The sequence below is a fragment of the Rana temporaria genome, chromosome 9 (assembly GCF_905171775.1).
Source record: "Rana temporaria chromosome 9, aRanTem1.1, whole genome shotgun sequence".
Classification (NCBI taxonomy): Eukaryota; Metazoa; Chordata; class Amphibia; order Anura; family Ranidae; genus Rana; species Rana temporaria.
In genome coordinates, this window is record NC_053497.1 from 170,412,560 (window position 1) to 170,438,462 (window position 25,903).

Consider the following 25,903-nt stretch of genomic DNA (forward strand, 5'->3'; position numbering starts at 1 on the left):
TGGGTGTCCGTCTGCGCCTTCCTTGTGCGGGGTCCGTCCAGTCTTGTGGGTGTCCGTCTGCGGCTTCCTTGCGCGGGGCCTGTCCAGCCTTGTGGGTGTCCGTCTGCACCTTCCTTGCGCGGGGTCCGTCCAGCCTTGTGGGTGTCCGTCTGCGCCTTCCTTGCGCGGGGTCAGTCCAGTCTTGTGGGTGGTCCCGTCTGCACCTTCCTTGCGCGGGGTCCGTCCAGCCTTGTGGGTGTCCGTCTGCGAGTCCATCCGCACCTTGCCCGGGGTTGCAGCGGTGTTTGTTTTTGGATTTGGCGCCTCAGCCGAGCCGAGAGGAGCCGGATTTCCTGTGTGTTCGGCTCCTCTTGGCTTCTCTCGGCTCCTCTCGCGTGGCTGCGGGCGGAGCCGAGCGTGGCTGAGCCTAGCCGAGTGCGCAGTACACTCGGCTCTAGGCTGTGGCGCTCAGAGACAGCGGGGATCGGCGTATATCGTGCACCCACGATTTTCCCCTGATTTGAAGGGAAAAAAAGTGCGCGGTATACGCCGATAAATACGGTAAATCTGCTTAATACAAAGCTCCGCGGTGCTGGATAATTCTCCCGGCGTGTTTCGTCTTCATTCTACCCAACAATTTGAATATATCTAAAGCCTCCCCCATATTATATCCTCCAGATTTTCAACCAATTTATTTTTTTCCCCAGTCCCTTTAAAAAAATGAAATAAAGACTCCGACATTAATTGCAGATTCCCTTTGGAAGGCGAGAGTGAAGCGGTGGAATAATCTCTCTGTATGGGAAGTAATTTCCCTGATGGATTCCCGAGAGATTAATAACAGGCGGGCGAGAGCTACAGGAGATGCTCGCCGGGGTCCCGGGGTCAGCAAACCGCGCAGGATGTGTTGCCTGTCCGCGTTCGTTGGAGTCACTTTGCCATACTGGCCTGGATCAGACCACATGCAGACCTCTCAGTATATAGAGCCTAAAGCTGGCCGTATACGAAAATGCGACGGAAGACGAGAAATGAGGCGGATTTCATCGCCTGCAAGAAGATGGGATTGAACTCGGCCTTATCGAACGGGGAGAGAAAAAAAAAACGATTTCCTTTCTACGTGATTGCCATCATTTTTTTTTTATGATTCCATTTCAATTTCAGCGCATTTTCCTCTCTAGATTGAAGCTGTCATTTCATAATTCAGTTTCGACTTCACGACTGACCTGATTCTGCTGGTCGATTGAACTAGCGGGGGGGGGAATCGATTTAGTTTCTGATGAATGCCTTTGATTTCATTTCAGATTTCAGGAGATGATTGGAAGGGATTAAAATTGAATGAACTTCTGTTCTTCCTCTCTGTGAGCCGATCGTGGGACACCGGCGGCGATCGGGTCCAGTCACGGAGAAGAGGACCGGGTCGCGAGCGTGCCCCCGGCGGCGCGCTGCGCGTGACCCACGGCTGGGCTCTTAAAGGGGACGTACGTGTACGCCCTTGTGCCCAGCCGTGCCATTTTGTTGACGTATATCATCGTGCGGCGGTCCTCAAGCGGTTAAAACTGTGCCCTACTTATCCAAGACCTCTGAACTCCTTGTCTATACAACTGATCCCTGCACTCTACTGTACATACTACTGACCTCTGTATTCTACTTTACATACTACTGACCTCTGTACTCTACGCTACATACTACTGACCTCTGTACTCTACGCTACATACTACTGACCTCTGTACTCTATGCTACATACTACTGACCCCTGCACTTTACATTAGTTATTACTGACCTATGTAATCTACATTAGTATACTACTAACCCCTGCACTCTGCATTAGGTACTCCCGACCACTGAACTCTACTTATCCAAGACCTCTGAACTCAATGGGGTGGATTCAGATAGATTAGCGGATCTTTAGATCCGCGTAATCTATCTGATTTACGATCCGCCGGCGCAAGTTTGAGAGGCTAGTGCTGTATTCAGAAAGCACTTACCTCAAAACTTGCGGCGGCGTATCGTAAATCCCCCGGCGGAATTCAAATTCCGCGGCTAGGGGGAGTGTAGTATTTGAATCGGGCGCGTCCCGGCGCCGATTTAACTGCGCATGCGCCGTCCGCGAATTTTCCCGGCGTGCATTGCTCCCAATGACGTCGCTAGGACGCCATTGGTTTCGGCGTGAGCGTAACTTGCGTCCAGCGCTTTTCTGAATCGACTTGCGCAAACGACGTAAAAATTCAAAACTTGGCGCGGGAACGACGGCCATACTAGGATACCCCTCACATAGCAGGGGTAACTATACGCCGGAAAAAGCCGAACGCAAGCGACGTAAAAAAAAAGAGGCGGGCGTTCGTTTCTGAATCGGCGGAAATCGTCATTTGCATATTCGTCGCGTAAAAAAAAACGAAACGCCACCTAGGGGGCCAGCGGGAGATTGCAGCCTAAGATCGGACGGTGTAAGTCACTTACACCTGTCGGATCTTAGGGAGATCTATGCGGAACCTGATTCTATGAATCAGCCGCATAGATCCGACCGTCGCAACTCAGAGATACGACGGCGTATTAGGAGATACGCCGTCGTATCTCTATCTGAATCTGCCCCCTTGTCTATACAACTGATCCCTGCACTCTACTGTACATACATTTGACCTCTGTATTCTACTTTACATACTACTGACCTCTGTACTCTACTCTACATACTACTGACCCCTGCACTTTACATTAGTTATTGCTGACCTATGTAATCTACATTACATACTACTAACCCCTGCACTCTGCATTAGGTACTCCCAACTACTGAACTGTGTGCGATACTTATCCAAGACATTATACAACTGACCCCTGCACTCTACTTTACATACTATTGACCTCTGTACTCTACAGTAGTTATCACCGATCACTGCGTTAATTATACAAGACCTCTGAACTCTGTTCTACATGCTACTGACCCCTGCACTCTACATTAGTTATTACTGACCTATGTAATCTACATTATATACTACTAACCCCTGCACTCTGCATTAGGTACTCCCAACCACTGAACTGTGCGCTACTTATCCAAGACCTCTGAACTCCTTGTCTATACAACTGATCCCTGCACTCTACTGTACATACTACTGACCTCTGTATTCTACTTTACATACTACTGACCCCCTGCACTTTACATTAGTTATTACTGACCTATGTAATCTACATTACATACTACTTACCCCTGCACTCTGCATTAGGTACTCCCGACCACTGAACTCTACTTATCCAAGACCTCTGAACTCTTTGTTCTATACAACTGACCCCTGCACTCTACTTTACATACTACTGACCTCTGTACTCTACTTTACATAACTGACCCCTGCACTCTACATTAGTTATTACTGACCACTGAACTGTGCGATACTTATCCAAGACATTATCCACTTCCATACCAGGCACTTGCGCACCTTCCTGCCCAAGCCAATTTTCAGCTTTCAGCACTGTCGCACTTTGAATGACAATTGCGCGGTCGTGCTACACTGTACCCAAATGAAATCTTTATAATTTTGTTCCCACAAATAGAGCGTTCTTTTGGTGGTATTTGATCACCTCTGCGATTTTTTTTTTTTTTTTGCGCAACAACTAAAAAAATACAATTTTTTAAAAAAAATAAAGTTTTTCTTTTTTTTCTGTGAATTTTTTGGTAAATAAGTAAGTTTTTTACTTTGATTACGGGCACCGATGAGGTGGCACCGATGATGTGGCACTGATGGGCACCGGTGAGGCGAATTTGATGGGCACCGGTGAGGCGGCACTGTTGGACACTGATAGGCAGCGCTGGTATGCGGCACTGATGGGCACTCATAGACGGTACTGATGGGCACTCATAGGCGGCACTGGGCACTCATAGGTGGCACTCATAGGCGAAACAGATGGGCACTCATGGGCGGCACTTATGGGTGGCACTGATGGACACTGTGGGGTGGCACTGATGGACACTGTGGGGTGGCACTGATGGACACTGTGGGGTGGCACTGATGGACACTGAGGGGTCCATGTTGCCAGTCAGTGCCCATTTGTGGGCACTGATTGGCATCTATTTTTTTTTTTTACTGCCCTTTTTTTTTCTTTTCTGCCATTCCCTGGTGGTCCAGTGTGGGCTTCCCTGGTGGTCCAGTGTGGGCATCCGAGGGGGGGCTGCGCCGATCGGCTCTCCTCTACTCGCGTCTGTCAGGTCAACGGCTCTTCCTGTTTACATCGTGATCAGCCGTGATTGGACACAGCTGATCACGTGGTAAAGAGCCTCTGCCGGAGGCTCTTTACCGAGATCGGAGATGCAGGGTGTCAGACTGACACCCCGCATCGCCGCGCGCCCCCACGAAATCCTGCAGGACGTCAATAGACGTCCAGTCAGGCTTTCACAACCACTTCCCAGACGTCAATCTCCTATTGACCGGGCGGGAAGTGGTTAAGGTTAGACCTCTTTTCTTCTAATGGCCGCGTGTCTTATTAAACTCCCTTCCATGGAAAAGTTTTCTCCCTATTGTGGGGTCACCAGAACGGTATTTGTAATTTTAGTTTCATATCCCCTCTCAAGTGTCTCTTCTCTAGAGAGAATAAGTCCAGTGCTTGTAACCTTTTCCTCCAGACCCTTTATTAGCTTTGTTGCCCTTCTTTGTACTCGCTCCATTTCCAGTACATCCTTCCTGAGGACTGGTGCCCAGAACTGGACAGCATATACTCCAGGTGCGGCCGGACCAGAGTCTTGTAGAGCAGGAGAATTATAATTTTATCTCTGGAGTTAATCCCCTTTTTAATGCCAATATTCTGTTTGCTTTGTTAGCAGTAGGTCTTTCTGTAAAATTTCTATATCCTGATGTGAAGTTATTGCCCTGCTTAGTGTAGACATACAGTGTCAGTTTGTGTCAGATTGCCCACCATGCTATCACAGTCCCACTACAAGTCGATGATCACCGCCATTGCTAGTTTAAAAATAAATACAAATTTCAGTATACAGTGGAACCTCGGATTACGAGCATAATCCAGTAGAATGTTTGTAATCCAAAGCACTCGCATATCAAAGCGAGTTTCCCCATAGAAGTCAATGGAAATGAAAATAATTATTTCCGCATTGACTTCAATGGCATGCAATACCGCATGTGGCCAGAGGTGGGGGGCGCCGGAGAGCCTCGGAAATGATCGGGGACAGCTCGGCTAACTTCAAAAAGGCTCACAAATTCCCGGGAACTGAGTATTTCCGAACGGCTCTGGCGCCCCCGCACCTCAGGCCAAATGCGGTACTGCATACCCAATTAGCTTGAATTATATATATAAACATTTTTTTTCCTCAGTTTAGGCCGATACGTATTCTTCTACATATTTTTTATGAAAAAAAATCGCAAAAGGTGTTTATTGATTGGTTTGTGCAAAATTTATAGCGTCTACCAAATAGGGGATAGTTTTATTGCATTTTTATTAATATTTATTTTTACTAGTAATGGCGGCGATCAGCAATTTTTATCGTGACTGCGACATTATGGCGGACACATCGGACACTTTTGACACTATTTTGGGACCATTGTCATTTTTACAGCGAACAGTGCTATAAAAATGCACTGGTTACTGTAAACATGACACTGGCAGTGAAGGGGTTAACCAGGAGGGGGCGCTGTAGGGCAGGGCCGATCCGCCCTATAGGCTCACTATGCAAGCCGCTTAGGGCCCCAGCAAAGCTGCGGAGGTCCCCCAAATTACTAGAGGCCCCGCCTGGTGAGGAGTCATTTTCGGCCCCTCGCCCCCGCTTCACAACTTTAATGTGACATGTCATTTTGCTTAGGGCCCCGGGGAGGTCAGGATCGGCACTGTGTAGGGGTTAAGTGTGCCCTAATGTGTGATTCTTACTGTGGGGGGGGGGGGCGTGGCTTGGCGTGTGACATCACTGATCGTCGTTCCCTATGACAGGGAACAGACGATCAGAGACAGTCTGACTTGGAAGCACGGGGAAAGGTTTGTTTACACTTACCTCTCCCCGTTCTTACTCTCTTTGACCCGATCGCGTGACACCGGCGGCGATCGGGTCTGCTGTTCCCGCGGGGACAGTCACGGAGAAGAGGACCGGGTCGCGAGCGTGCACTGCGCGACCCACGGCTGGGCTCTTAAAGGGGACGTACATGTACGCCCTTGTGCCCAGCCGTGCCATTTTGTTGACGTATATCGGCGTGCGGCGGTTCTCAATCGGTTAAAGCAGCGACAAAAAAGAAATAAAAATGGCCTGGTCATGGAGGGGGGTAAATCTTCCGGAGGTCAAGTGGGTAATATAATAATATTTCTCAGCACTGTGTACCGTATTTATCGCGGTATAACGCGCTCCCGCGTATACCGCGCACCCCTAAAGTTGCCCCCAATCCTGTGGAAAAAAAGTTTTTTTTGTACTTACAGTTATGGTGTCTTGCGCGGCGGCCTCGTCGGGTCCGGCGTTCGTCTGCGGCTTCGGGTGTCCTCTTCGTTGGGTCCGGTGTCCTTCTGCGGCTTCGGGTGTCCTCTTCGTCGGGTCCGGCGTCCTTCTGCGGCTTCGGGTGTCCTCTTCGTCGGGTCCGGCGTTCCTTCTGCGGCTTCGGGTGTCCTCTTCGTCGGGTCCGGCGTCCGTCTGCGGCTTCGGGTGTCCTCTTCGTCGGGTCCGGCGTCCGTCTGCGGCTTCGGGTGTCCTCTTCGTCGGGTCCGGCTTTCCTTCTGCGGCTTCGGGTGTCCTCTTCGTCGGGTCCGGGGTCCGTCTGCGGGCTTCGGGTGTCCTCTTCGTCGGGTCCGGTGTCCTTCTGCGGCTTCGGGTGTCCTCTTCGTCGGGTCCGGCGTCCGTCTGCGGCTTCGGGTGTCCTCTTCGTCGGGTCCGGCGTTCCTTCTGCGGCTTCGGGTGTCCTCTTCGTCGGGTCCGGGGTCCGTCTGCGGGCTTTGGGTGTCCTCTTCGTCGGGTCCGGCGTCCGTCTGCGGCTTCGGGTGTCCTCTTCGTCGGGTCCGGCGTCCTTCTGCGGCTTCGGGTGTCCTCTTCGTCGGGTCCGGGGTCCGTCTGCGGCTTCGGGTGTCCTCTTCGTCGGGTCCGGCGTCCGTCTGCGGCTTCGGGTGTCCTCTTCGTCGGGTCCGGCGTCCTCGCGTCCTCCCCGCTCGTTTCCCGCGCCGAGTTTGAATACTGCGCCGACATATACAGAGCGCAGTACACTCGTGTATTGTCGGCAATGCTCGGCAACTCTCGCGCTGACGTCCTGTACGTCCAGGACGTGAGCGCGGAAGGAGGCGAGACTGCCCGAGTGTACTGCGCTCGGTATATGTCGGCGCAGTATTCAAAACTCGGCGCGGGTATCGGCGTATGCAGCGCACCCACGATTTTGCCCTGATTTTCAGGGCAAAAAAGTGCGCGGTATACGCCGATAAATCCGGTAAATGTTTTTGTGGTTTGTCTGGGTCATGCCGGATTCTGGAACTCTCTACCTTCTGTAATGTGTATAGCAGTCCTGAGTGTGTTGTCTGTTTTCTTCCCAGCAATCTCAGACGTTGGAGCCCTGGAAGTTGTATAGTACGGTGTCCTTGCTGTTGGGTCTGGATGTCATCACACTAGGAATCTGGCAGATTGTGGATCCTCTGCAGAGGGATATTGAGGTACGTGAACAGAGGAGGGGGGGGGGGGACACCTCCAAATTGTTTTAATCCAGGAACCCAGTCAAACTTTTCTGGACTATGATGTAAATATGACCTGGGTCTCCATGACATTACCTGGCCGTTAAAGCCGGACATGCATGGGTCAAATTCTTAAAAAAATGTTTTTTTTTAAAATCGTAACTTAGAAATTTAGGGCCAGATTCTTGTAGAATCTGCGGTGGCGTCGCGTAAGCCATTAACACTACGCCGCCGCAACTTACTAAAGCAAGTGCCGTATTCTCCAAGCACTTGCTCCGTAATTTGCGTCGGCGTAGTGTAATTGGCCCGGCGTAAGGCCGCGTAATTCAAAGGGGGCGGCTTGTATTTAAATTAAGCGCGCCCCCGCGCCGATCGAACTGCGCATGCGCCGGGCTTAAAATAGCCCAGTGCGCATGCTCCAGTTCTTGACGGAAAACGTCAATGACGCCGACGTGGGCGTCATTGACGTAAAGTCGTATTCGCGGACTACTTAGGAAAACGACGTAATCGACAGAACAAGCCGACGCTGACCCGACGCCATACTTAACATGGCATACGACGGACCTACGTAAACTTGCCCCTGGTATTAGCAGGGGCAAGTTTACGCTTACGTAAACGTCGTAAATTCTCTGCGTCGTTCGCGCGTACGTTCGGGAATCGTCGTAAATTGCTAATTTACATAAGCGACGGGGAAAACGACGTCAGCGACACCTAGCGGCGGTAAAAAAAATGCATTTAAGATCTGACAGCGTAAGAGCCTTACGCTTGTCAGATCTAAGGGATATCTATGCGTAACTGATTCTAAGAATCAGTCGCATAGATAGGCCGGGCCAGATTAGGACTTACGACGGCGCAAATGGCTTTGCGCCGTCGTAACGCCTTTGAGAATCTGGCCCTTAGTTCAAATTTCGCACCATTAGTGGGGCCGCACCAACAGCCGATTTTCGTGTGGCCATCGAATGTTGGAATTTTTTATGAAAAACACATTTCTAAATCGATGATGAAAGAATTGTGCATGAAATATAATAAAAAAACAAAATCTCTATGATCTCTGACCTGGAAAAGAAGAGGAGGAAGCACTCACATTGCCTCATCTGTAAATGCAGAAAAAAGGGTCCCAACGGGCGACCCAACGTCGGACTTTAAAAGCACAGTAAACAATAAGAATATAGAAAAATACTAATATTTAAAGGGTTAGTAAAGGAAAAAAAAATTTCCTTTAACAAACATGTTATACTTACCTCCACTGTGCAGTTCGTTTTGCACAGAGTGCCCCCGATCCAAGTCTTCTGGGGTCCCTCTGCGGCTGTCTCTGGTCCTCCCCGCAAGTACTGACCACAGTCATGCGAGAGAGCTCGCATGGTGGTGAGTAATTGCGGGCGCGCTCCCGTGATACAGCGAGCGGCCATAGCCGCTCACTGTATCACTCGGCCCCGCCCCTCGCCCCGTACATACACAGGGCTAGATTCAAGTAGCCCGCCGTAAGTTTGTGCGGGCGCAGCGTATCCTACTTGCACTACGCCTCCGCAACTTAGATGGGCAAGTGCAGTATTCACAAAGCACTTGCTCCATAAGTTGCGGCGGCGTAACGTAAATCTGCCGGCATAAGCGCGCCAAATTCTGAAGAGGTGGGCGTGTTTTATGTAAATAAAACACGACCCCACATAAATGACGTCTTTAACGAACGGCGCATGCGCCGTTTGTGAAAGAATCCCAGTGCGCATGCTCGAAATTCCGCCGCAAATCGTCAATGCTTTCGACGTGGGCGTAATTTACGCAAAGCCCTATTCGCGAACCACTTACGCAAACGACGTAAAAATTTCAAAATTCGACGCGGGAACGACGTCCATACTTAACATTGCGTACGCCTCATATCAGCGGGAGCAACCTTACGACGGAAAAAGCCTAACGTAAACGACGTAAAAAAATGCGCCGGGCGCGCGTACGTTTCTGAATCGTCGTATCCAGGTCATTTGCATATTCTACACTGAAATCTACGGCAGCGCCACCTTGCGGCCAGCGTAAATATGCACCCTAAGATACGACGACGTAAGAGACTTACGCCAGTCGGATCTTAGCCTAATTTTGGCGTATCTTGCTTTCTGAATACAGAAAGAAGATACGCCGGTGCAGCTTTGAATTTACGCGGCGTATCTATAGCTACGCCGGCGTAAATTCTTGCTGAATCTAGCCCATTATATGCAAAGGAGCATAAGAAACAGATTTAAAAAAAACATATATATTGTAAAGCAAAATATATATTGAGTGAGCCCTAGTGCATCCACACGTTTCGCTGTTAAGCTTCATCATGACACATTCGGGATTCGTGAATTGCAAAGAGAGGAGGAGACAGGTCTCACTTGCAACAGAGTCAGCTTTATTCAACAGGTAGTCAAAAGACAATAGTATCCATTAGAAACTGGCTCAGGGTAGAGAATTCTCGTAGCCAGAATAAAAGGGCCAGCTATAGGCTCGTCAAGTTGCAAAATATCCTTGTACGATGGTCTCAAACAGGGGAAGGTATCAAAGTCAGTTAAGCAGAGGGCAGCAAGAAACCGTGTATTCTCAAGATATGGAGAGATAAAGTCCCATACTCCGAAATATCAATGGTTAATAGTAGGGTTGTCCCAATACCAGTTTTTTAAGATCGAGTACAAGTACCGATACTTTTTTTCAAGTACTCGCTGATACCGATTATTTGACTACCTGTTGAATAAAGCTGACTCCGTTGCAAGTGAGACCTGTCTCCTCTCTTTGCAATTCACGAATCCTGAATGTGCCCTGATGAAGCTTAACAGCGAAACGCGTTGACGCACTAGGGCTCTCTCAATATATAGATTTCTCTTCAATATATATGTTTTTTACATCTCTTTCTTATGCTCCTTTGCATATTATGTATGTATGTTTCAATAAATATTAATATTTTTCTATATTCTTATTGTTTACTGTGGGCTGGATTCAGATGGGAGTAACGACGGCGTATCTCCTGATAGGCCGTCGTATCTCTGAGTGCGGTCGGACGTATCTATGCGCCTGATTCATAGAATCAGTTACGCATAGATTTCCCTAAGATCCGACTGGTGTAAGTGTCTTACACCGTCGTATCTTAGGCTGCAATATTTACGCTAACCGCTAGGGGCGCTTCCCTAGACTTCCGCGTAGAATATGCAAATTAGGTAGATACGCCGATTCAGAAACCAACGTCCGCCCGGCGCATTTTTTTTACGTCGTTTGCGTTAGGCTTTTTCCGGCGTAAAGTTACCCCTGCTATATGAGGGGTATATGCGGCGTATCCTATGTTAAGTATGGCCGTCGTTCCCGCGCCGAGTTTTGAAAATTTTACGTCGTTTGCGTAAGTCGTTCGCGAATCGGGCTTTGCGTAAGTTACGTTCTCGTCGATACCAATGAGGCTTTGCGGTGTAATTTCGAGCATGCGCACTGGATTTTTTGACAAACAGCGCATGCGCCGTTAAAAAAAAACTTCAAATACGCGGGGTCAAGTGAAATGTAAAAAAAAACGCCCCCAACATCCCCATTTGAATTAGACGGGCTTACGCCGCCACACATACGTTTCGCCGCCGTAAATAAGGACGCAAGTTCTTTCTGCATACGGAACTTGCGCCAAAAGTTACGGCGGCGTAACGTATCAGAGATACGTTACGTAACGTAACATGTGTAATGTATCAGAGATACGTTACGCCCACACAAAGATACACAATTGTATCTGAATCCAGCCCTGTGCCTTTAAAGTCTGACCTTGGGTCGCCCGTTGCGACCCTTTTTTCTGGATTTATCTCTGACCTGGAAAAAAAAGAAGATTCTTTTCTGTAGAAACAGGAGGTGAAATTGAAGGTTTGGTTGGTCGAATTTCGAAAACCAATGGTGGTACCATCAGATTACAAAACGCACAAAATTTCTAATTTTCAAAAGAAAATTTGTTCGGAATTTGAACCCGTGTATGGCCTGCATAATAGAGCCTTCTACAAACACACCATACCATTTACGTATAATGATAAACTGTCATGAATATGCATCAAGTCTGTCTGCTTACCTGATCTCCATGTGTTCATTAGAGGCTGACCCTGCTCTGGTTCCCCTTTTTATCACTTCCTCTTCCTGTATGGCTCCACCCTAGTCCATCCCAGGAAGTCTATATTAACCGTTGCTCTACAGGTCTGCAGTGCTGTTCAACAGTGTTCCTATGCTTAGTTCCTGTCTGCAGTATAGTTGCTAGTTCCTGTTTGCAGAGTGCTTCGTTCATCTTCCGTGTACCGTTTTGGCTTGTTCCCCACTTCCTTGTCTGCCTGTGCCCCTGACTATTTGCATGTCCCACGGTTATCCTTGTCTGCCTGTTGCCCTGACCTCGGCTTGCCCATCACCACGGTTTGTCCTGCTGACTGCTTCCCCTTTCTCCCTGCGGAGTGTGACTTGAGGAATCTCGGGGATGCGACCTGGACCCAGTTGCGGCCAAGACCATCCTTACCATCAAAGGCTCTGGTGAATACAAAACTGGGTCTTAGACTCCGCGCCCTGGGTGATCTTAGGTTCACGCTTCGTCTCTGCTAGCAGTAGTCGGCCATAGGATTCACCACCCTGTGGTGCATCCCTGACCCCTACGGGGTGCACTTGTCACCTGGCTACGGGTGACCTGACATAAACTCATAGCATAAGGCCCATTGTAACTTATTGTACCATAGACGCTGGGCAGGGATTGAGCGTAGCCATTTTGCCAAAATTGCTTTCATAATGAAATTATGTTTTTCACCATCGATTTTGCCGAACTTGAAACTTTTACCCATTCAGCGGCTTAGACCAGTTATTCTTTGGGAAAACAAAAAGCTTAACTCGTCCCTGGTCAGTTTTGTACCACATGTTGTGAGTTGTTTTAATAAAATACAACTGAACCAATGAGGTTTTGATGTTTAATATAAATCTGATATGTGAAGGGACAAAGACGCTTTCCCCGACTTGTTCATTCCCCGACTTGTTCATTCCCCGACTTGTTCATTCCCCGACTTGTTCATTCCCCGACTTGTTCATTCCCCGACTTGTTCATTCCCCGACTTAGTTAATTCCCCGACTTGTTCATTCCCCGACTTGTTCATTCCCCGACTTGTTCATTCCCCGACTTAGTTAATTCCCCGACTTGTTCATTCCCCGACTTAGTTAATTCCCCGACTTGTTCATTCCCCGACTTAGTTAATTCCCCGACTTGTTCATTCCCCGACTTAGTTGGGGTAGGCGGTACACTTTGGTGGGGGTGGGTCAGCCACGCCCTGTGACCTTTGACCTCTGGCAACCCGCCTTTTGACCTTTGGGGGAGGTCCCTGTTCCAATTCCTGAGTCCTAGCCATATTCTTCAATGGGAAACCCTACCCCTAACCCTACCCCTAAACCCTGCAACCCCCGGCTCTCTTCACCTCTCAGACTTGCATATAGTATATTGTATAGACTATTTATAGTAATCATAAAAAATATTTCTAATAAAAAAACAGGAGTTTACTAAAGAAGAGCCTCGTGGAGACCTGGATGTCCTCATCCTCCCTCAGCTGGAACATTGTAGCTCTGTGAAGATGAACACTTGGCTTGGTGAGTTCCATAGTTTCCCAATCTCTTCTCTCATAATTAATTCTGGTATGTCCAGGGGCGGACTAACCATTCGGGCACTGCCCGAGGGCCCCATGCCACTAGGGGGCCCCATCAGGGTTGCCAGCCTCAGTAAAATCAGGCACAGTATGTAAAAATCTGTGTTTTTTTTTACATCTGTCCCTTCCTGACATTCTTTTGGTCTAAAAATCCCAATCCCCGCCTCTCCAGTAACTTTTCACCTGTGTGTGTGTGTGTGTATATTCTGTGTGTATATTCTGTGTGTGTATACTATGTATGAATACTGTATGTGTGTGTGTGTGTATATTGTATGTGTATACTGTGTATGCATACTGTATGTGTGTGTGTATATTGTGTGTCTGTGTGTGTATACTGTGTATGCATACTGTATGTGTATGTGTATATTGTGTGTCTGTGTGTGTATACTGTGTATGCATACTGTATGTGTGTGTATATATATTGTGTGTGTGTATGCATACTGTATGTGTGTGTGTATATATTGTGTGTCTGTGTGTGTATACTGTGTATGCATACTGTATGTGTGTGTGTGTGTGTATATATTGTGTGTCTGTGTGAGTATACTGTGTATGCATACTGTATGTGTGTGTGTATATTGTGTGTCTGTATACTGTGTATGCATACTGTATGTGTGTGTATATATTGTGTGTCTGTGTGTGTATACTGTGTATGCATACTGTATGTGTGTGTGTGTGTGTGTGTGTATATATATATATATATATATATATAGTGTGTCTGTGTGTGTATACTGTGTATGCATACTGTGTGTGTGTGTGTGTGTGTGTGTGTGTGTGTATATTGTGTGTCTGTGTGAGTATACTATGCATGCATACTGTATGTGTGCATATTGTATGTCTGTGTGTGTATACTGTATGTATGTGTGTGTGTGTATATTGTGTGTCTGTATACTGTGTATGCATACTGTATGTGTGTGTGTATATTGTGTGTCTGTGTGTGTATACTGTGTATGCATACTGTATGTGTGTGTGTATATTGTGTGTCTGTATACTGTGTATGCATACTGTATGTGTGTGTGTATATTGTGTGTATGTGTGTGTATACTGTGTATGCATACTGTATGTGTGTGTGTGTGTATATATATATATATTGTGTGTCTGTGTGTGTATAATGTGTATGCATACTGTGTGTGTGTGTGTGTGTGTGTGTGTGTATATATTGTGTGTCTGTGTGAGTATACTATGTATGCATACTGTATGTGTATGTGTGTATATTGTGTGTCTGTGTGAGTATACTGTGTATGCATACTGTATGTGTGTGTATATTGTGTGTCTGTGTGTGTATACTGTGTATGAATACTGTATGTGTGTGTGTGTATATTGTGTGTCTGTGTGTGTATACTGTGTATGCATACTGTATGTGTGTGTGTGTGTGTGTGTGTGTGTGTGTGTGTGTGTATATTGTGTGTCTGTGTGAGTATACTATGTATGCATACTGTATGTGTATGTGTGTATATTGTGTGTCTGTGTGTGTATACTGTGTATGCATACTGTATGTGTGTGTGTGTATACTGTGGCCCCATAATCTTTTGCCTGGGGGCCCCATAATCTCCTATTGCCTGGGGGCCCCATAATCTCCTATTGCCTGGGGCCCCATAAACTCCTATTGCCTGGGGCCCCATAATCTCCTATTGCCTGGGGCCCCATAATCTCCTATTGCCTGGGGGCCCCATAAACTCCTATTGCCTGGGGGCCCCATAAACTCCTATTGCCTGGGGGCCCCATAAACTCCTATTGCTCCAGGGCCCCATGAGTTGTCAGTCCGCCCCTGGGTATGTCCTATATGTTCCACACATGCGTGTTATGATATACGTAGATGTTATGCTATGCTTTCGATCCAGAATTACCTCCTGATATCCCCAATCACTGGTAACATCATACCTTGGATGTTCAACCTCTTCACTGTTCCTTTTTCTTTTTTAGGTATTGTGTACGGTTCCAAGGGTCTTCTTCTTTTGCTTGGCATATTCCTAGCCTACGAGACGAAGAGCGTCTCCACCGAGAAGATCAATGACCATCGCGCGGTGGGGATGGCCATATACAATGTAGCAGTAAGTTTCAGAAATGGTGGGAGACGTGTTCCACGCGTGGTGGTCATGTGGTAAAGTGTGGCTATTCTGGATCAGAGCCCACGCCTTAATATACTCTGTAACCATGGTGAATGTTATCAAAGACCCCAAAATAGCTTTACTTAATGAACCTCTGGAAGGGATAAGTCGACGTACGCAGGCTCTAATTTACTTCATCTTTCTGGTGGCCAAAATAGCTATCGCCACTCCCTGGAAGAAACCTGTGGTTGAGTTGGCGCTAATGAGGCGTAAGCTTATCTGGATAATGACTAATGAAAAGCTGGTCAGCATACATCATGACAATGCTGTCCTAATACAGAGAGTCTGGAATCCATGGATACAATGGCCCAGATTCACAGAGAGCAAGGCGCACATTGCGCAGCCGTAGAGCAAACACTGTACGCTACGCCAACGTAGCGCATAGAGGCAAGCATTGCATTCAGCAAGCCAGTGCTCCCAATGCTCCGCCAGCGTGGCGTGGGTTTCGAAGGTGCACGCCGGCATACGTGAAAGTGGGCGTGAACCCATGCAAATGAGGCGTGACCCCATGCAAATGATGGGCCGAGCGCCAGACAGGTACGTATCATGAACTGCGCATGCGCCGTGACGTGGACGCATGCACAGCTGCGCCTGCTCACAACCACGCCGGCACAACTGCCTAAGCTACGCCGGATCACTGCGTACGCCGTGAACATAACGTACGCCCAGCCAGACACACGTCCAACGCACAATACGCCAGCTTGTGTTCCCTGGTGCAGACCTGAGCATGTCTGTTGCTGGGTTGCACCTCATTTATGGGGAATAACTTTACGCCGGACGTACAACTTACGCGCATCTCGCGTAGCATGCGCACGCACGTTCGTGAATCGGCGTATTTCCCTCATTTGCATGTTTGAATGGCTAATCAATGGGAGCAGCACCATGCGCCCAGCCTATATGTAAGCCCGCCCTACGCCGGTGTGTGCAAGTTACGTCGGCGGGGTGTAGCCTGTTTTTAGGCGCATGTTGGTTTGTGGGTCTGCCGCACACATACGCCGGCGCACATTTGCACTTACGTCGGCGCGACGTGCTATACGTCGGCGTAAGTGCTTGGTGAATCTGGGCCAATATCTTCAAACTCCTACGTAGGGAATACAGTTGAACATCGGATTGTGAGTAACGCGGTTAACGAGCGGTCCGCAATACGAGCACTGTAATTAAAGAAAATCCTGACTTGGTTTGTGAGTGTTGTCTCGCAAAACTAGCAGAATTCAAGCCAAAGTGGTGTGCAATACCGCGTTTGGCCTGAGGTGGGGGGCGCCTGGAGCCGATCGGCGCCGTTCAGAGCGGCTCGAGAAATCTCTGAAATACTCAGTTCTCGAGGGGAGTGTAGAGGAGGGCGGGGAATCTACTGACATCACGACTCCACCCACAGAGCTCCAGACAACAGATCCACCCACAGAATCTTCAGTTTTTCAGTTCTTATAACAGACAGAGGGGAGACATGTGACAGATAAGGACACATGCAGGAGGCATCTATATCCGTATAGATCAGTACTGTGGCAGTAGATTAGAAAGGATGAGAGGGGCTTTACATCCACTTTAATTACAAACCTTTATAATCACTTTAAAGTATTTTTTGTATAATTTTCCTTTCAGGGGGTGGGGCAGGGGGTGTGTCCTATGCATACATACTTTTGCAAATAGGTGTCCCTCATTCCCATTTTTAAAAGTTGGGAGGTGTGCTAATCGCTAGATTAGCGGGAAATAGAGCGAGAGTACGTTTTAGGAGAAAACTCAAACAAATGTGAACACAAAATTCAAGAAATTACCAGGGAAGCAACGCCTCAAAGGGGTAGCAGTGCATTTGTATGTGGTGGGTGAGAAGCACCTTACATAAAAGTCGTGACTTTGTGGTTCACAGAGCCCTGAAGAAGGAGGTACTTTGATCCCCATAAACATGTCCGCTGTATATTTACTTGGCTACCAATAGAAATTGAGCTTCTAACCATCAAGTCATATGACTATTCATGTAGGGAGTTCCTCACCCACCACACACCCACTCAAGAAATAATCTTCCCCTTTCTTTTATCCTTTTTCTTTAGGTCTTGTGTCTAATAACTGCGCCAGTCACCATGATCCTCAGTAGTCAACAGGACGCCTGCTTTGCATTCGCATCTTTGGCCATCGTCTTTTCGGCCTACATAACCCTAGTTGTCCTCTTCGTACCTAAGGTAAGGAGCACCATGAGCTGGGATTCCAATGGTCCTTTTAACCACTTCCCGCCCGGCCTATAGGCGATTTACGTCCGGGAAGTGGTTTTGAAATCCTGACTGGACGTCCTGCAGGATTTCATGCCGCGCACGCCCCTCCTAGGGGGGGGGTGAATACTTTTGCAAGGCACATATCTCCTTTGTTTTATAGTTTGTTCCATGCCGATAAACAAATCCTTTTTCCACAAATGTTCTGGAATAAAACTATAATTCATGCTTGGTGGCCCTTAGAGAACGATCTTGAGAAATAAACCAAAGGAAGAGAGTAAAGAAAAGATCGATGAGCGCAATTAGAGAAACAACAGGTATAGGGGGAGGGGGATGCCGTCAAATAAAACCTGTTATGGAATAAATATAAAGGCTTGAAAATGTGACTTGCTTGGCTGCCATGCTGGTCCTTTGAACAAGTGGGCTGGTCAGTTGGACTGTTGGAGAAGAGGTAAGTATTGGGCACGCTAGTTAGTTCCCCTTTGAGGCTCATTCACACCTTAGCGTAGCGGTAACCCGTTTGCGTTTTTTTTTTTGTCCTTTTCACGGGTTAACTCGCATTTACTTGCGCAACAAACCCCTCCCAAATATAGCTCCAGAAATGTATTGGTCGCGGAACGTTGGCCTTTTATTCAAGGTGCATTTTGGCACGTTTGTAGCGCGTTTTTTTCACGCAACATGTGCGTATCTGCTACCTGCGCTTGGGGGGGCCTTTGCCAATTAATGGCAGCGTGACACGCGATTGCAGTGCATTTCTAAGGCGCACAGCAAAGCGCAAATCACAGGTGTGAATGCGGCCTACGGGTCAGCTCCTGCTGGCGGTCAGAGCTTTAAAGGGGTTGTAAAGGTCCAATTTTTTTTTCCCTAAATATCTTCCTTTACCTCAGTGCAGTCCTCCTTCACTTACCTCATCCTTCCATTTTGCTTTTAAATGTCCTTATTTCTTCTGAGAAAGCCTCACTTCCTGTTCTTCTGTCTGTAACTCCACACCGTAATAGGAAGCTTCATCCCTGGTGTGGAGTGTCGTGCTTGCCCCTCCCTTGAGGGGGCAAGCAGGAGAGTCAGGACGCTCTCTACATTGCAGATAGAGAAAAGAGCTGTGTGTTAGTTGGCATCCTGACTCTCCTGCTCGCCCCCTCAAGGGAGGGGGCGAGCATGACACTCCACACCAGGAAGAAAGCCTCGCATTACTGTGTGGAGTTACTGACAGAAGAACAGGAAGTGAGGATTTCTCAGAAGAAATACCGTATTTATCGGCGTATACCGCGCACTTTTTTGCCCTGAAAATCAGGGCAAAATCGTGGGTGCGCGGTATACGCCGATACCCGCTTTCCCGCGCCGAGTTTGAATACTGCGCCGGCATATACCGAGCGCAGTACACTCGTGTATAGTCGGGCAGGCTCGGCTCCTCTCGCGCTCACGTCCTGGACGTACAGGACGTGAGCGCGAGAGTAGCTGAGCCTGCCCGACTATACACGAGTGTACTGCGCTCGGTATATGCCGGCGCAGTATTCAAACTCGGCGCGGGAAACGAGCGGGGATGACGCCGCAGAAAGACGCCGGACCCGACGAGGCCGCCGATGGATGCCGCGCAAGACACCAAAACTGTAAGTACAAAAATATTTTTTCCACAGGAATGCGGGTCCACTTTAGGGGTGCGCGCTATACGCTGGAGCGCGCAATACCCCGATAAATATGGTAAGGACATTTGAAAGCAAAATGGAAGGATGAGGTAAGTGAAGGAGGACGGCACTAAGGTAAAGGAAGATATTTAGGGAAAAAATTACCTTTACAACCCCTTTAAAGGAATACACAGCTTCATTATATGGCGTTTTTTTTTTTTTTTTATCCGCCTATAATTAAGCTGTAACACAAGATATTATTTTTAATTAGGCCGGAGCTCCCAATTAAGGTTGTTTACACCAAATGAGGGACGGCCGTTCCTTCAGAGCTGCGATTATTGACTTAACCCCTCTGGTAACATTGAAACGTGTACCGGTGACACTTGCGCAAATTTTTTTTTTACAGGCTGCAGTTGCCATGGTGACGGCTTATTAGCTTTTACCTATATCACATGGGTTATAAAGTAAATAAATAAGCGGGATTCATAGCTCCGCGGGGATCCCTGTAACCAGGAAACCAGCAGAGAGGTCGGAGGTCGTACAGGCGCCCAGTGCTATTTATAAACGCACGGCAGTATACGGTGCGGACACCATGATGACTTAAAGGGGAACTACACTCTTCATCATGTTATAGAGCAATGGGTCCCCAAACTAGTCAGTGTAGGGGCCACATCACAAATTGCAGGCTGAAAAAATGAGTTTAATACAGGAATAAAATGTATATAAATGAATGTTTTTGTTTTTTTAATCAGCATGATATGATAAAAGAAAGAACTTCAGAAAAAACATGCAAATAAATTCCAAATAAATTTGAGCAAGGTTGAACAAAAATAAATTCAGTCTGCAGCTTTCCTATCAATTCCCCATTAGAACAGGGTCCCTATCAGCGTCCTCCCTTACATCAGGGTCCCTCATTATATCAGGGTCCCCATCAGAGTTGCCCTTCACATCAGGGTCCCCATCAGAGTTGCCCTTTCACATCAGGGTCCCCATCAGAGTTGCCCTTTCACATCAGGGTCCCCATCAGAGTTGCCCTTTCACATCAGGGTCCCCATCAGAGTAGCCCTTCACATCATTGTCCCCACCAGAGTCCCCTCCTTAACATCAGAGTCCCTATTAGAGTCACCCCTTACATCAGAGATTCCACTCTCTTTAGGCTCCCCATCAAAGCCCCCCCTTGCATTAGGCTCCCCATCAGAGCCCCCCCCTAACATTGGGGTTCCCCATAAGACTTTCTATAAAAATCCTCCCTTACTGCATGGTTTTCACTAGAGTCCCCCCACTACATCAGGGTCCCCATCAGAGCCCCCTCTACACCCCTTACATCTTGGTCCCCAACAGATTTCCTCCATACATTAGGGTCCTCTCCCTAACATCAGAGTCACCCCTTACATCAGAGATTCCACTCTCTTTAGGCTCCCTATCAGAGGCCCTCCCTTACATTGGGGTTCCCCATAAGACTTCCTATAAAAATCCTCCCTTACTGCATGGTTTTCACCAGAGTCCCCTCATTACATCAGGGTCCCCATCAGAATCCTCCCTAATAGCGTCTCCGTTACAGTTTCCCCTAACATCAGCGATCCCACTCTCTTTAGGGTCCCCATCAGAGCCCCCCTACACCCCTTACATTAGAGTCCCCATCAGAGCCCCCCTTACATTAGGGTCATCATCAAAGCCCCCCTTTACATTAAGGTCCTCTTCAGCCTTCCCATAAAATGCTCTCCTACTGCAGAGTCTCCACCAGAGTCCCCCAATTACATCAGGGTGTCCCCATCATAATCCTCCTTAACACTAGAGTCCCCATCAGAGTCCTCCCTACATCAAGGTCCCCATTAAAGCCCCCCCCCCCACATCAAGGTCCCCATTAAAGCCCCCCTAAAATTAGGGTGCACATCAAAGTTCCCATTAAAATTCTCCCTAACATCAGAGATCCCACACCCATCAGTGTCCCCCCTTGCATCTCAGTCCCTCCTTACTTCAGAGCCCCCATCCGAGTCCTACCTTACATGAGAGTCACCCCCTCACTTCAGAATCCCAATCAGTGTCCCCTCTAACATCAGAACACCCCCCTTTTATTTCAGGGGCACCATCAGAGTCCCCTATATAAACTACTGATCAAACATTTTAGAACACCCCTATTTTTCCAGTTGTTATTGAAATTTACAGTTTAAAGCAGAGTTCCACCCAAAAGTGGAACTTCCACTTAATCCCCCCCCCCCCCCCTCATCTGGTGTCACATTTGGCACCTCTCAGGGGGAGGGGGGACGGGGACCTGTTTTTGACTTCCGTGAACCCAGCCCCCTCCTCCTTTCTCCACCATCGGGCCAGCCAAGAAGCGCAGCTTTGCGCATGCACAGTTGGGAACCGGCTGTAAAGCCGAAAGGGTTCACTGCCGGGTTCCCTCACCTGGAATGGTAGCGGCTGCACCCGACAGTCGATCCGCAGATCGGCTAGAGGGCCGACATCGCTGGCTCCTGGGACAGGTAAGTGTTCATATATTAAAAAAGTCAGCAGAATTTGTAGCTGCCGACTGTTAATTTTTCTTCCCCAAGGCGTTACCCAAACCAGCTCAATGGTAGTGCAGTGGAACCTTGGATTAATCCATTCCAGGAGAATGCTCGTAATCCAAAGCACTCGCATATCAAAGCGAATTACCCCAATGAAGTCAATGGAAACAAATTTAATTTGTTCTGCATTGACTTCTATTGCATGTGGCCAGAGGTGGAGGGGGCGCCAGAGAGCCTCGGAAGTACTCAGAGACAGCTCGGCTGAACTCGGAAAGACTCAAAAACACTCGTAAAAAGAGTGTCACTGGCGCCCCCACATCTCTGGCTAGATGCAGTACTGCACACCGCAGAGGCTTGAATCCTGCTTGTTTTGCGAGAGACAACACTCGCAAGCCGAGTCAGGGTTAACCACTTGAGACCCGCGCTATTGACAAAAGACGTCAACAGCGCGGCTCTCAAGTGCCAACTGGACGTCTTTGGACGTCATTTCAAGTGCAGTACCCGCGTGCGCCCCTGGGGGGCGCACAGCGGGTAAACACTGTCCCAGCGAATCGCTGGGAAGCCGATGCGTGTATCTGGCGGCCGCGATGTCCGCCGGGTACACGCGATCGTCGGTGACACAGCAGGACGTGGATCTCTGTGTGTAAACACAGAGCTCCACGTGCCGTCAGAGGAGAGGAGACCGATCTGTGTCCCTTGTACATAGGGACACAGCATCGGTCACCTCCTCCAGTCACCCCCCTCCCCCCACACAGTTAGAACACACCCAGGATACACATTTAACCCCTTCCTCACCCCCTAGTGTTAACCCCTTCACTGCCAGTCACATTTATACAGTAATTAGTGCATTTTTATAGCACTGATCGCTGTATAAATGTGAAAGGTCCCAAATTTGTGTCAAAAGTGTCTGATACGTCCGCCGCAATATCCCAGTCCCAATAAAAATCGCAGATCGCCGCCATTACTAGTAAAAAAAAAAATCATAATTCTGTTCCCCATTTTGTAGGCGCTATAACTTTTGCGCAAACCAGTCGCTTATTGCGTTTTTTTTTTTTTTTTTTTACAAATATACGTCGAAAAATACGTATCGGCCTTAACTGAGAAAAAAATAGTTTTTTTAAAAAAAAAATTGGGATATTTATTATAGCCACAAGTAAAAAATATATATATATTTTTAAAATTGTCGCTCTTTTTTTGTTTATAGCGCAAAAAATAAAAACCGCAGAGGTGATCAAATACCACCAAAATAAAGCTCTATTTGTGGGGAAAAAAAGGACGCCAATTTTGTTTGGGAGCCACGTCGCACGACCGCGCAATTGTCAGTTAAAGCGACGCAGTGCCGGAAGCTGAAATTTCGCCTGGGCACGAAGGGGGTTTATGTGCCCAGTAAGCAAGTGGTTAAAAAAAAAAAAAAAGTTGCTCGTCTTTCAAAAATGTTGTAAACCCCGTTACTCGTAAACCAAGGTTCCACTGTACTGCACTATGGATGTACCTTTTTATCTGAAGTCTACAATCTCTAATCACTTGAAATGACCACAGGTGTATCTTTCACAAGACAAGGCCGCAACCGTTTTATTTTCTTGTCAAGAACGTTTTTTTTTTACAATTCAGAATACAAATGTGTTTTGCAAATGCTGACACCAAGCTTTATTGATTTTTGTAAAGTGCGATTTTTTTTTAACGATCCACTTTAAGCCAAATGAGTCTTTTGAGAAAATTGGATTCATGTGGGTTTGTTTAGTTGATGGCTCTCTCTTGTGGTCGGGTAGCCAATTAAGGCTCATTTGCATATTTTTGCGGTGCGTTAACGTGGCATTGCGTTTTGGCGGTCTATTGAAAATAACATTTGTAACACAATAAAGCACAATGAGCTATAATGTGTTGCCTTAGTGCATTGGAGTGCCTTTCAGAATGAATGACACCACAATGCAGCAATGCGTGTAAAGTGCGGGGTGTGGTGACACATGCGTTACTGCAATTCAAACATATTAATGATTCCCTAAAGTAGATATTAACCCTAGTTGAATAACATTTAGTTTGCAAAAACATTTTTTATTTAACCACTTAAGACCCGGACCATTATGCAGCTAAAGGACCAGGCCCCTTTTTGCGATTCGGCACTGCGTCGCTTTAACTGACAATTGCGCGATCGTGTGACGTGGCTCCCAAACAAAATTCCTTTTTTTCCCCACAAATAGAGCTTTCTTTTGGTGGTATTTGATCACCTCTGCGACAGAGTCCGCCTCGTGTGGAAGGGGCCTAAGTGTTACAAGGTCTCAGGTGTAAATGGGGAGCAGGTGTGTTAAATTTGGTGTTATCGCTCTCACTCTCTCATACTGGTCACTGGAAGTTCAACATGGCACCTCATGGCAAAAAACTCTCTGAGGATCTGAAAAAAATAATAATTATTGCTCTACATAAAGATGGCCTAGGCTATAAGAAGATTGCAATGACCCTGAAACTGAGCTGCAGCACTGTGGCCAAGACCATACAGCAGTATAACAGGACAGGTTCCTCTCAGAACAGGCCTCACCATGGTCCACCAAAGTAGTTGAGTACACGTGATCAGCGTCATACCCAGAGGTTGTCTTTGGGAAATAGACGTATGAGTGCTGCCAGCATTGCTGCAGATGTTGAAGGGGTGGGGGAGTCAGCCTGTCAGTGCTCAGACCATACGCTGCACACTGCATCAAATTGGTCTGCATGGCTGTTGTCCCAAAAGGAAGCCTCTTCTAAAGATGATGCACTGATAGGCTTTCCGAGTACAGTCCTCAGGCTGTAGTCGGCTTCCAGGAAACTTCCAGGAAACTTATATAAGGGACGTACGGGTCGTGCGTTCCTTAGATAAGACTGACAGGCGTCTCAGCCAATCAGGTTCTGGTTACCGGTAACCTGATTGGCTGAAGCGCCATCGAGGGCGGGAGAAGACATTGAGGGACGTGGGAGGATGGCTGACCCCCAGAAAGGTAAGTGCCGGGCAGGGGGGCATTTTCCAGGGCACAGTGGCGACAATGGGCACAGTGGCGACAATGGGCACAGTGGCGACAATGGGCACAGTGGCATCAATGGGCACAGTAGCATCAATTGGCACAGTGGCGACAATTAAATGGCACAGTGGCGACAATTAAATGGCACAGTGGCGACAATTAAATGGCACAGTGGCGACAAAGGGCACAGTGGCGACAATTGGCACAGTGGCTGCGTTTGATGGCATGGCACAGTGACTGCATTTGATGGCATGGCACAGTGACTGCATTTGATGGCATGGCACAGTGGTGACAATTGATGGCACAGTGGCTGCGTTTGATGGCATGGCACAGTGGTGACAATTGATGGCACAGTGGCTGCATTTGATGGCATGGCACAGTGTCTGTGTTTGATGGCATGTAACAGTGGTGACAATTGATGGCACAGTGGCTGCATTTGATGGGCACAGTGAGGCTGCAATTGTTTTTTTGTTTTTTCTTTCGTTTGCGCACCAGCCGCCACTGGTCACTATGCTGGGACTATATACTCCCAGCACAAAGGGAGATACACAAATCATTTACAAAAAGGAAAAAAAATATTACAAGTGAGTATTGATTTTTTTCTGCGATCTTTACCTGCAATTTTTTTTTAGTTGATGACGGGGTCTCTTTAAGCGCTATAAAAAAAGTTGTTGTTTTTGACTGCTTTTAGTTGACATGTGATCTTCATGTGTTTCTCCAGATGAGAAGACTTATCACCCGGGGAGAGTGGCAGTCTGAGCAGCAGGATACTCTGAAGACGGGATCATCCACCAATAATAATGAAGAGGAAAAGTCCCGTCTACTGGAGCGGGAGAACCAGGAACTGGGCCGGATTATCGCTGAGGTGAGCGACAGAACGGACTACCCCAAAAAATACAGCCAAATGTTACTTTGATAAAATTGATAAAAACAAGGCCCTATTAACCACTTAAGCCCCGAGCCTCTTTCTGAGATATAGGGCCGGATTCAGAGACATCGGCGCATCTTTGTGCCAGCGTAGCGCATCTCATATGCGCTGCGCCGACGTAACATTGAGAGGCAAGCTGAGTATACACAAAGCACTTGCACCCATAGTTGCGCCGGCGTAACGTAAATAGGCCAGCGTAAGCCCGCCTAATTCAAAGTAGGCAAGTAGTGGGCGTGTTGTATTATAATGAATCGCGACCCCATGTAAATGCATGGCCGATCGAACGGCACATGCTCAGAATCACGTCGA

General features: G+C 47.7%; 1 protein-coding gene across 1 annotated transcript in view; it reads left to right on the plus strand.

The window, feature by feature from the left end:
• The window catches only part of GABBR1 (gamma-aminobutyric acid type B receptor subunit 1), a 283,737-nt gene that overhangs the window by 255,291 nt on the left and 2,543 nt on the right, over positions 1-25,903 (plus strand). The window contains exons 19-23 of the mRNA XM_040324995.1: positions 7,465-7,581; positions 13,095-13,188; positions 15,165-15,292; positions 17,395-17,523; positions 25,388-25,531. Of these exons, the coding sequence (XP_040180929.1) occupies positions 7,465-7,581; positions 13,095-13,188; positions 15,165-15,292; positions 17,395-17,523; positions 25,388-25,531 (612 nt within the window). The remainder of the gene's footprint in view (positions 1-7,464; positions 7,582-13,094; positions 13,189-15,164; positions 15,293-17,394; positions 17,524-25,387; positions 25,532-25,903) is intronic.